The sequence below is a fragment of the Nicotiana attenuata genome, unplaced genomic scaffold, assembly GCF_001879085.1.
Source record: "Nicotiana attenuata strain UT unplaced genomic scaffold, NIATTr2, whole genome shotgun sequence".
In the NCBI taxonomy this organism is placed as follows: domain Eukaryota; kingdom Viridiplantae; phylum Streptophyta; class Magnoliopsida; order Solanales; family Solanaceae; genus Nicotiana; species Nicotiana attenuata.
Genome location: NW_017674510.1, coordinates 9574 through 22417, shown reverse-complemented (window position 1 = coordinate 22417; position 12844 = coordinate 9574). Strand labels below are relative to the sequence as shown.

The following is a 12844-nucleotide window of genomic DNA, read 5'->3' as shown; positions in this document are numbered from 1 at the left end:
ATAAAGAACAAGTATCCACTGCCGAGGATTGATGATTTGTTTGACCAGCTTCAGGGTGTAAAGGTGTTTTCAAAGATAGACTTGAGATCTGGCTACCATCAGTTGAGGATTAGGGCATCCGATGTCCCTAGGTCAGCTTTCCGCACTCAGCATGGGCTTTATGAGTTTTTGGCCATGTCATTTGGGTTGACCAATGCCCCAGCAGCATTCATGGAGTTGATGAACCGAGTGTTCAGACCTTATTTGGATTCGTTCGTGATGGTCTTCATTGATGATATATTGGTATATTCCTGCAGCCAGGAGGAGCACGAGCAGCACCTTAGAGTGGTTCTTCAAACTCTGAGGGGTATTCAGTTATATGCAAAGTTCTCCAAGAGTGAGTTCTGGTTGTGTTCAGTTGCATTTCTGGGCAATGTTGTGTCAGCAGAGAGTATTCAAGTTCAGGGCCTTATGCAGTTTATTGTGATGCTTCCTGTGATGGGCTTAGAGCAGTGTTGATGCAGGGCGGCAAAGTCATTGCTTATGCTTCGAGGCAGTTGAAGATTCATGAGAAGGACTATCCGGTTCATGATTTGAGGTTGGCAGCCATAGTTCACGCATTGAAGATTTGGAGGCTTTAGCTGTACTGCGTGGCATGTGAGGTATTCACGGATCACAAGAGTCTTCAGTATTTGTTCAAGCAAAAGGAGTTGAATTTGAGGCAGAGGAGGTGGTTGGAGTTGTTGAAGGATTATGTCATTCACCATTCTATATCATCCGGGGGAAGGCCGAGGGGGTGGCCGAGGCATTGAGTAGGAAGTCAGCCAGTATGGGCAGTCTTGCTTATATTCCGGTCGGTGAGAGACTGCTTGCTTGGGATGTTCAGGCTTCAGCCAATCAGTTTGTGAGACTGGATGTTTCTGAACCCAGTCGTGTGTTAGCCCGCACAGTCGCTCGTCCTTCATTATTGGAGCGTATCCGTGATCGGCAGTTTGACGATCCCCATTTGTGTGTCCTTAGAGACACGGTGCAGCGTGGACGTGCCAAGCAGGTTACCATAGATGCGGGTGGAGTTTTGAGGTTGCAGAGGCGAGTTTGTGTGCCCAATGTCGATGGGATTCGAGAGTTGATCTTAGCGGAGGCCCATAGTTCTCGGTATTCTATTCACTCGGGCGCCGCGAAGATGTACCAGGACTTGCGGTAGCTTTATTGGTGGCGTAGGATGAAGAAGGATATTGTTGCATATGTGGCTCGATGTTTGAACTGTCAGCAGGTTAAGTATGAGCAGCAGAGGCCTGGTGGTTTGTTTCAGAGGATTGAGCTTCCCGAGTGGAAGTGGGAGAGGATTACCATGGATTTCTTTACTGGACTTTCGATGACTCGGAAGAAGTTTGATGCTATTTGGGTCATTGTTGATAGGCTGACCAAGTCAGCGCATTTTATTCCTGTTGCAGCCACTTATTCATCGGAGAGGTTAGCTGAGATCTACATTCGAGAGATTGTTCGCCTTCATGGGGTGCCGGTATCTATTATTTCGGATCGGGGTACGCAGTTTACCTCGCGCTTCTGGGGAGCAGTTCAGCAGGAGTTGGGCACCCAGGTTCAGTCGAGCTCAGCGTTCCATCCTCAGACGGACGGCCAGTCCGAGAGGACTATTCAGGTATTGAAGGATATGCTCTGAGCTTGTGTCATTGATTTTGGAGGCTCGTGGGACCAGTTTTTGCCTTTAGCAGAGTTCGCCTACAAAAACAGCTACCAGTCCAGCATTCAGATGGCTCCATATGAGGCGTTGTATGGTAGGCGATGTCGGTCTCCAGTCGGATGGTTTGAGCCGGGGGAGGCTCGGTTATTGGGTGCAGATTTAGTACAGGAGGCCTTGGGTGAGGTCAAGATCTTTTAGGACAGGCATCGTTCGGCTCAATCGCGGCAAAAGAGTTATGCGGATCTTAAGGTTCGAGAGGTAGCTTCATGGTTGGTGAGCGGGTCTTGCTCCGAGTGTCGCCTATGAAGGGCGTAATGAGATTTGGGAAGAAGGGCAAGCTTAGCCATAGGTTCATTGGCCCATTTGAGATTCTCGATCGTGTGGGAGAAGTGGCTTACAGACTTGCATTGCCACCTAGCTTATCAGTCGTGCATCCAGTTTTTCATGTGTCTATGCTTCGGAGGTATCACGGCGATCCTACCCATGTGTTAGACTTCAGCACTGTCCAGTTGGACAAGGATTTATCTTATGAGGAGGAGCCGGTAGCTATTCTAGACCGGCAGGTTCGTCAGTTGAGATCGAGGAGTTTTCCCTCTGTTCGTGTTCAGTGGAGAGGTCAGCCCCCTTGAGGCCTCGACCTGGGAGTCTGAGTCCGATATGCGGAGCCGTTATCCACATCTATTTCCTGACTCAGGTACTTCTTTCTTTTGTCCGTTCGAGGACAAACAGTTGTTTTAGAGGTGGAGGATGTTGTACTTTTAAGTTCGTTCAATTCACACAGGCAGGGTGATTGAGGTGCGTGCTTCGCAAGTTTTTTACTTTCTTCACACAACAAAACAAAGGCATGATCAAAGGGTCATCACCTGTTTCCTCATTCGTTCCGTGCTTCCGAGGCCTTGAAAACCTCATTTTTACTTGCCTCGATTTACGTGTGCAGTCCGGGCGCATAGCCGGAAAGCTTTTATGTTGAAATATGTGAATTCTGTGAAATATTTGAAGAATTTTGACATTTATATGATTACAGTTGACTTTGGTCAACATTTTTGGTAAACGGACTCGGACCCGAGATTGGACGGACCCGGAAGGTCCGTAGAAAAATATGGGACTCGGGCATGTGCCCGGAGTCGAATTCCGAGGTCTAGAGACGAGGAAAGAATTTTTCTGTGAAATTGTTTTTCTGAAATTAATAAGGAAAATGGAAATGAAAATTGATTAAAAGACTGTGGTATCGGGCTCGTATTTTGGTTACGACGCCCGGTTCAAGTCTTATATATTGTTTAAGCGCTTTCTGTGAAGTTTGGTCGAAATCGGACGTCGTTTGACGTGTTTCGGACCTAAATATCTAAAGTTGGAAGTTTATGAAGTTTGAAATGAAAATGATTTTGAGGCTTGATTCAATGATTTTGATGTTATTTTGGCGATTTGATCGCTCGAGTAAGTTCGTAGGATGTTATTGAGTTAGTGTGTGTGATTGGTTAGGAGCCCCGAGGGCTCGGGAGTGAATTGGAGGTGGTTCGGGGTGTTTTTACACTTAGGAAAGGATCAGATTTTGCTGCACTTTTACACAGACGTTTTGTTCTTCGCGAACGCGGCCCCAGGCTCGCGTTCGCAGTGCTTTGGTGTTTCCCTTCTTCGCGTTCGCACCCTCTGTTCCCGCGTTCGTGATGCCTTGGATTTCCCTCTATCGCGTTCGCGTAAATTTTCTCGCGTTCGCGTAAGTCAACGGCCCTCTTCAGCGCGTTCGCGTAAGGCCTCACGCGTTCGCGTAGGCAATCTTTTGGACCCCAGTATTTTTCCTCTTCGCGTTCGCACTCCTCCACTCGCGAACGCGATGGTTGTCAACTTGTGCCCTTCGCGAACAGGACCCTACTGTCGCGAACGCGTAGGGTAATTTCGCCCAGTGGTTTTTTTAAGTTTTTAGAAACAGTACATTCGGGATTCTTTCATTATTTCGACACGAGTTCTTCTCCTTCACCCTCCATAGACAAGTTTGAAGAACCTCTTCCTTCATAACTTCATAGGTAAGTGTTCCTAACTTCATTCCTTCTTAATTTCTTCAACAAATCACTAATTTCCTAGCCCTAAATCATGAATTCAAAGTAGAAATTAAGGGTTTTGTGTAGAGTTAGGGTTTTGAGAATTTTGGGTGATTCAACCTCAATTTGGGNTTAAGGGTTTAGGTAGAGTTAGGTTTTTTGAGAATTTTGGGTGATTCAACCTCAATTTGGGGTCGAATCTTAAAACAAATTGCATATTTGGGCTGTGGGGTTGTGGGTGATGGAGTTTGTTCGAGCCTCGCGTTTGGACCATGTGGGCCCGGTGTCGGATTTTGGAAATTTTGGAAGAAAGCTTGAAAATTCATATTTAGGTATTGGGTTTAGTTTGTTTAGCTATTATTAATATTGTAAAGCCATTATTTCATAGATTTGACTGAGTTGGAGCCGAATTCGAGGGGTAAAGCTATACTAGAGGCTTGAGTTGAGTTTGGAGCATTCGAGGTAAGTGTTTGGTCTAACCCTAGTTTAAGGGAATAGGAGTAGAGTCTTATTTGTTAATTGCTACTTGTCGAGTACGGTGTATAGGCATGGTGACAAGTATCTATACACTGGTGTCGAGCATGACCGTGAGTCCTAATTTGCTAAATTGTCGAATTGGTAATTGTTATTTATGAAGAATTGGTTGGAAATCTTTAACATTGAGCCAGTAATTGTTGAGACTAAGTGTGGATTTAATTGTGTTGAGTAGAGATTGAATGAGTTGGGTTATAGCTGGATTCCCCTTGCCGGGATAGTTTATTATATTGTCTTGTTCCCTTGCCGGGATAGTTTATTATAACATCTTTCTCCCTTGCCGGGATTATATTGTGTATTGTGCTGTATGAAATGGGATCGTGTGGTACGCCGACCACGGTATACTATGAAATGGGATCGTGTGGCATGCCGACCACGAGATATTATGAGATGGGATCGTGTGGCATGCCGACCACGAGATATTATGAAATGGGATCGAGTGGTACGCCTACCACGTGATATTATGAAATGGGATCGAGTGGTACGCCTACCACGTGATATTATGAAATGGGATCGAGTGGTACGCCTACCACGTGATATTATGACATGGGATCATGTGGCACGCCGACCACGAGATATTATAAAATGGGACCGGGTTGCACTCCTGCAGCGAGAGGAAATTGAAGCAAGTGAAAGTGGTTTGTTTTCCCTTATTCCGTGCTAGACGTAATCATATGTAGTTTCTTTGTTATTCCTGATATTCTGTTTTATCTGCTACCCCGTAAGCATGTTCCCCTCCCAGTTTTAAATTGTTATTTTCCGCTATTATTTTGTTGTACTTGCATAAATATATCTGCACAGGTTTATTTGGTAGTCTGGTCTAGCCTCGTCACTACTTCGCCGGGGTTAGGCTAGGCACTTACCAGCACATGGGGTCGGGTGTGCTGATGCTACACTCTGTGCATCTTTTTGCACAGATCCAAGTGTAGGAGCAGCATTCTAGTAGTAGTGGAATTCTGGGAGCGAGCTCTCAGTCCAGGGACATTCGAGGTAGCCTTGCTGACGTCCGTAGGCCCGGGGTCCCGTCTGTTTTATTCAGTTTGTTATCACTTGTACCGAAGCAAACAGTATTGTACTCTGTTCATACTTTGTATGTAGTATTCTGTAGACGTTCGTGAGTTAGTGACACCAGTCTTGGGTAGAGGATTTTTGTTAAACTTCCGCATTTCTTTCAGTTAATCATATTGAGATTTTCGCGTATTTATTAAATGCTTTATTGTTCCTAATATTGTCAGAGTTCGTTAAAAGAGGTAGTTGTCAATTGGCTTGCCTAGCTCTCATTAGTAGGCGCCATCACGGCCCCCGAGGGTGGGAAATCCGGGCCGTGACAATTGGTAACACCCAAGGATAAGAGAAGGCGGATGGTGGCAGCTTTTACTACTGGGCTAAAGTTGTCAATATAATCAACACCAGGACGTTGATGATATCCCTTCGCAACAAGCCTGGCCTTATAACGATCCACAGAACCATCATGCTTTGTTTTGGTCTTGAAAATCCACTTAGACCTAATGACATTTTGAGATTCTGATGGAGGAACGAGTTGCCAAGTACCATTATGAAGAAGTGCATTATACTCGTCATGCATTGCACGGCGCCAGTGAGCAAATTTTGAAGCTTCAGAGTAGCATGTTGGATCTGTAACCTCATTGGTCTTGGCAGCAAAGGATGTAGGTTGCTTAGGTTTTAAAGAGCCTGTTTTAGACCAAGTGACCATGGTATGAGTTTTAGACTGACCTTGGCTAGAAGAAGACGCACCGCGAAGATCTTTAGACAAAGGTCCAGGTTTCTGTAAGGCAGATATCGATGATGATTCACTTATCTCATCAGGTTAAGCAGCAGATATTGACGTGTGTAACTGTAAAGCCTGCTCCATTGAGGAAGAAGAAGGTCTACATGAGGCATCGCATGGAGCTTCTAAAGGGTGCTGGTCGTGGATCGAGGATGGCACCTGGACAGTGATATGATCAGTTGTATGTGTTGATGTAGTGGGCACCGTAGCATCATCCTTAGCCGCAAATAGGAACACATGTTCATCAAAAACAACATGACGTGAGACATAAAACTTTCCAGAAGATGGATCAAAACACTTGTAACCTTTATGAATCTTACTATAGCCTAAGAAAATGCATGATTTAGAACGAGGTGAAAGCTTACTTTTTGTATATGGACGAAGCCAAGGAAAGCATAAGCATTCAAAAATGCGCAAAAAAAGAATAATCAGGATTCATGTTAAACAAAACTTTAAAGGGAGATTTGTGATTCAGACGGGGAGTTGGAAGTCTATTGATAGTGTAAACAGCAGTTTCAAAAGCATTAGTCCAAAATTTTTCTGGAACATTAGCATGTGTTAACAATGCACGTCCCGTCTCAACAATATGACGATGTTTACGTTCAACACAACCATTCTGCTTTGGGGTGTAGGGACATGAAGAGCGTTATGTAATACCATTCTCGCATAAATAAGTAGTTAAGGCTTGAAATTTGCCCCCCCCCCCCCTCCCCCAATCTGCTTGAAAGGATTTGATAGGGCGACCAAAGTATTTTTCAACAATTGTCCGAAATTGGATAAAGACGGATAATACTTCAGATTTAAATTGAAGAAAATAAATCCAGGTATATTTGCTATAATGATCAAAGAACATAACGTAATAGCGATATCCATCATTAGAAGTAACAAGGGTCGGACGCCAAACATCAGAACAAATCAAATCTAAAGGGTCGTTGGCCTTAAAACTAGACTCAACAAAAGGAATTTTGTGACTCTTGCTAACAACACAAGCTGGACATAAAGTAGGAGACTTATAAGTAGAAGAACAATAACTATAAGATGGCAAAGCCCGACAAACAGTAGGATAAGAGGCATGAGCTAAGCGAGCATGCCAGACACCAAGTGAAACAGCATAGGAAGCAGGTGAGAGACGCGACTGCAGATCTAGGAGTGCATCTAAACAATCATCTTTCGGCCCTTTGTGAAGAATGCCCCTCGTTTTCAAATCCTTAATTAAAAAATAACTAGGAAAGAATTCAATAGAAACCTGATTAGAGGTAGTAAAAGAACTAATGGACAATAAATTTTGTTTGGCATCTGGAACATGAAGAATGTTATCAAGAGAAAATTTACGATTAGAAATAGATATAGAACCTTCTCCAATATGAGAGATGGGCAGTGTTGAACCATTACCTAAGGTTACTTCCTCTGGACCTTGAAACTCAGAATGGATGGCTAAATTGTCAAGATCGGCTGTTAAATGATGCGTGGTGCCACTATCCATCAACCAGTTCTGTCTAGAATATGTTGGAGTGCTTGCTAAATTGGAAGAAGGACGACCAGTAACTCTAGGACCATTAGTAGACTTAGGCGAATGGCAAACTCGTGCGATATGGCCCTTGCCTTCGCAATTTTGACAAATAATTCCAGAAGTGTCATATTTTGCTTGTGTACCAGTGGAGTTTAGATGGTTACGATTCTAGAATTATTGGGAATATCCTTGACCACCAGCACGTCCTCGACCTCGACCTCCACGGCCTCTACCTCGGCCTTGTGTGGATGATAAGGAGCTTTGAGTGTAATGAGCAATGGGAGCTATAACAATAAGGGCTTCATCCCTTTTTAGTTGTCTTTCTTCGTTCAATAATTTGCCATAAAGGGCATCAAACGAAATATCTTCATGACGAGATTCAAGGGCTCTTGTGAACGGGCGATATGCAGGGCCTAGATCGGCAAGTACAAACTCAACGAGTTCATCATTATGGACTGGGTGTTGTAGAGCAGCAAGCTTATCTGAAATCGCCTTGGCACCTTGAACATAACTCTCAATGGTGGCATTATCACGACACAAAGTATGCAGTTGCGTCTTTAGTTCACGAACTTGTGGCTTGGAACCTGACGCATAGGCTGTCACAAGTTTATCCCAGGCTTCACGAGCAGTTTCTGCTCCAACCAACTGTGGTAAAACACTTTCCGAAATCGAAGCAACAATCCAACTCAACACGAGTTGATCTTGACGAACCCAAGATTTATAGGCTGGATTAGATTGTTTATCATCTAAAAACTCGGTTGGTGCTGATTCGCTACCATCAATATGATGGTTAAGACCACAACCACACACCATGGAAAGAAACTAAGTCTTCCATAACTGGAAATTCGACGATGTGAGCTTTACGGGCAGTTGATGAGCAAGATTTGGTGTGGAAGGGTATGAAATCATAATATTGCTGGAAGAGGATATGTCTTTAGTCATGGTGTATTGTTGTAGTGCTACAATAACGGGAAAGAGAAAAAAAAACGATGGTTGTTAAGCCACTATGGCTCTTGATACCATGATAAAAGTCTACAGATCTCTCTGTATCTATAACGTGAATATATATATACACACATATGAGGCTTTGAGTCCTAACTAAACTGCAGCACTTGGACACCAAGTAATGAACTATCCTAAATACAACAGACTACATATAGTTTCAGGTATAATAGGATTCTACTCTTTACACTTTCATCGATCGTGAAACTTTTTCTAATGGACTCATTAATATACGCTTATTTTGTTTTAATATGATTTTATATATGCTTGTCCTTTCATCATTTGGTGTTTTGGTTAATGTTAGCGGATAATTGCACAATTTGTGGATAATTTTGTTTCCTCAATTGGATGAAGCTAATTTTGTAGCAGCTCTACGTTCTTTTCAACAAAAGGCAATAGGCGTTATAATGGACACAAGATTTAATGAATATATATATATATATAGATTTAATGAATATATATATATATATATATATATATATATATATATATATATATATTGTGTGTAGGTGGTTTTCAGCATATATTTTGTGTGTAGGTGGTTTTCAGCTCCTCTTTATTCTAAATATCTTTTTTTTTTTAATTCTACAAAATTAACGTAAGTAACACTGGTAAAAGAATCCTAATGCTAATTAAAGTGATATTAATTGTGTTGAGTCCAAAACCTAAGCAAAAACTGAACCCTAAACCAAAGCAAAGACACAGCATATAAGTAAAATTAACCTAGCTAAACTGTGAAAGCCGTATTTAACATAAACGGCAGTTTTTGGTCTTTTCAAAAAGAAATTATTAGTACTTCATCTTCAGATTATTAACTACAGTACTACGTTGTTTCACAAATATGAATACGATCAAGGTTGGGCCAGTGGGAGGAAAGAATGGAACTGTTTGGGATGAAAAGGGAAGAGGTGAAATAGCCAAGATTTTTCTTTCCACTGGTCCAGATTTTGTTTTGTCACTTCAATTCCTCTACGTTGAGAATGGTCAATTTGTTTTGTCTGACAGATATGGTGCTCATCATAACTATACCTTTGCTACGGTACGTGTCCTTTGATTTGAGATTTAAAGTAATTTTTGAAACAATTTTTGAACTATCTTTTATCACTTCAATGAAACTTATATTATATCAAAGGGATATATATAAAGTGGCGGAGGCAAAATTGCTGCCAAGGGCAGTGGCGGAGCCACAACTAAGGGGTGTCGCCGGAAAATTACACTATATTGCTAGATAATTTTTATTTATTTATGTATATTTACTATACGTTGAATTCCCTTGATTTTCAATGTATCTAATAATTTATATTTTGACATCTCTTGATGTAATTTCTGTCTCCGCCCCTGGCCAAGGGGGTTCAAAAAAGAAAAAGGTTAGAAAGGTTGTAGCTCGTGGAAATAGAACCAATAACCTTACAAAAGTTTTGAACACCCTTGACTATTAAGCTATGGTTTTGGGATGTGTCAAAGGGATTCAAATCATAATACTTAGAGGTAAAAAAAATAGATTTTACCTTTTATATACAGTATAATTTTTAGGCGAAGGGGTTCGAGTAAACACCTTTCTGCCCCTAAATCTATATCTATGCTATATTAAAAGCACGAAGGCCCTTAGCGAAATGTCGTTCGCCTTTTTTGTCCCCTTTAAAATAGAGTTCACAATAAACAAAATAGTCATTTGGTTATTTTCCTAATATTTAAGATTTTAAAAAATACTATCAAACCTTTCCTTATTTAAATTATGTATACACTCCTACTATTTAGGTATTTCAATCTTTTCTCCTTTTTGAATAATTTGTGCCAAGTAACAAAGTATGCAATATTTTCGCTTCTGCTTACATATACACGTACCATACTTTTAGTTTTATGTACTTGATCAAATCTAAAGTTGTGTGAATTTATATTTTCCAATTAATTAATGTGCGTTGTGACTTGGGAGCTAATATCAAATCATCATTTTAGTGCGTTGGGAGCTTGACTTACATTATCATTGAGTTTTCCTAATTTAAAGAGTGAATATTTACACAAACAAAAGATATAGAATAATAATTTTATGAATGTTATGATGTTAGAGTCAAAACAGAAAAGAAAGATATTGATTTTGTCTTAGAATTCCATACTTTGTATGCTTTATAAAGAATTGTAGCATTTAAAAAGCGACAGTTTGACTTAATGACCTTGCTATTCTGTTTGTCTAACGTAGAGAGACTCTATGTTTTATATTAAATATTCCGCAAACAAAAAATATTGGATAATATAACATAAATGCAGACTAAAATAATTTTATAAATGTGTTGAAAAATTTAGACAAGTTTATAAAAAAAAAACTTTTACTTGGTACTCAAATGAAAGAAAGTCAATATAGAAAGAGATTTTAAAACCTTCTCTTTTTACTTAAAAAGTCACTCTAACATAATTAAGAATTTGCTTCTGCACTCTCATAGCTTAAGCATAGCATCTTCAACGTACCGGTGTTATAAGTGAAGTTAGATTGACAAATAGTGTCAATGTTTTAAAATGTAGTTGTTGGAGTCTACTTTTGTGATAATAATTTATTCTTTCGGTCGAAAAGAAATCACATATTAATTTGTATTGATTAAAGAAATGGAATAGTTTGTATTTTGCTCACGAGAAAGAAAAGCGATTTAACTTCTGTAAGTTAGCTTATCATGTTTGTGTTTTTAGAATAAAACTAAGATTAAGTTTGTATATATTGAGGGATGATTGAAACTATATAAGATAGAGTTTCTTCCTATATTGAGTTATTATGTAGGATGAGCATTCATCAATTTTAGAAGCTCAAACTTTTACTTTATAACTCAACGAAAAAAGTAATATCACATTTATGTGATTTATAAAAAGTTGACTCATCGATCGAGATGGGGTACACGCGCAACGCGCGTACCCTAAAGCTAGTTATATATATATATATATATATATATATATATATATATATATATCCTTGTCCTATTTACACAATACAATTTACCAATAAAGCAAACTCAATTAAATCTGAACGATCGTTCCATGTTATATTGAAGGTTGTGTTGGATTATCCATCAGAATTTATTACTTGGATAAGTGGTACCTATTATACCAATGGTTTGAGATCGATAACATTTGGCACCAACAAAAGTTCCTATGGACCATATGGCAGAAACACGGTCAATCCATTGGCCCCTTACTTCAGTTTCAGTTTTCAAATAGGAGATGATCGTTCATTTGATGGATTTCACGGCACCAAAACTGATGCTTTCATTGAGAGTATTGGGGTTTATATGAAGACCATCACATCATCAATGATCACAGCCACAGTTTCTCAACTCATGACAAGGTCAAAAAAGAAGAAGATGATCAATTAATTCAACATATTGTATTCAATCTTGTTGAATTTGAAATCAACATATTGTATTCAATCTTGTTGAATTTCAAATCAACCGGTTATTATTTCACTTTATGCCTAGCTTCTTTAGGAAAATGCACAAGTACCCCTGATCTATACCCTGATTCCCAACTATACACTTTTCTTCACGGGAATCCTATTACCCCCTAAACTTATTTTAAATGGAATTATTTGCACCCTTAACGCTGATATGGCAGAGTGTGGGTATTTCACTCTCCCAAAGGAGAGTGAGAAGAAGGAAAAAACGATTTTCAAATTATTTTTAATTCTTTTTTACCATTTTTTCTTACTTTTTTTTTCCTCTTCCTTTTCCTTTTTCTTTGTCTTTTTTCTTTTACTTTTTTTTTCGTTTCTTCTTTAATTCTGGCGGATATTCATTCACTGGCGACTTTGTCTAACCGATTTTCTTCCATTTTTTCTTTTCACATGCAAATTAAACTCTCAAAAAGATCATTCATAAGCAAAGCAAAATACACTCAGATTTGGGGGAAAAAAAATTCATCATCGGAAAGCCTTCCCACGCCGGAAAAAAAATGATATATTGAAATTTTAACTGGAAAAAGTTTTCTCAGCTTATATTCGTTTTTATTTCTTTTGCCCTTCCTCCCACACATAAATTACACTTTCAAGATATATATATATATATATATAACAAAACACACTTAGATCGGGATAAAAATCTGTCACCGGAAAAAAAAAATTCACTGGAAAAAATGGTGTTTCTGAAATTCCGACGACCACCATTTTATGCCGCCGATGACCAAAACAAAAAGAAAGAGGATGAAAATAACCAAAAACAATGATAATAATAACAAATAAGTAAAAAGAGGAAAAGAATAAAAAAAAAGTACTAAAAAATACAATGTGGGGCGCGTGTAAGCTCACCATTTGCCAA

The 12844-nt window shown here is 39.7% G+C and overlaps 1 protein-coding gene across 1 annotated transcript; it reads left to right on the top strand.

Moving 5' to 3' along the window:
* Positions 1–9393: 9393 nt before the first annotated feature.
* LOC109218797 (inactive protein RESTRICTED TEV MOVEMENT 1-like) lies at positions 9394–11908 on the top strand. Its single transcript, XM_019383182.1, has 2 exons — positions 9394–9591; positions 11588–11908. Exons 1-2 carry the CDS (start codon positions 9394–9396, stop codon positions 11906–11908), a joined length of 519 nt encoding a protein of 172 aa, XP_019238727.1.
* Positions 11909–12844: the final 936 nt, after the last annotated feature.

Bases quoted from the DNA above. Each gene is read 5' to 3' on its own strand.
- LOC109218797 (XM_019383182.1), top strand. From the start codon at position 9,394: ATGAATACGATCAAGGTTGGGCCAGTGGGAGGAAAGAATGGAACTGTT. The intron at 9,592-11,587 runs GTACGTGTCCTT...GTTATATTGAAG, and splicing joins ATAACTATACCTTTGCTACG to GTTGTGTTGGATTATCCATC.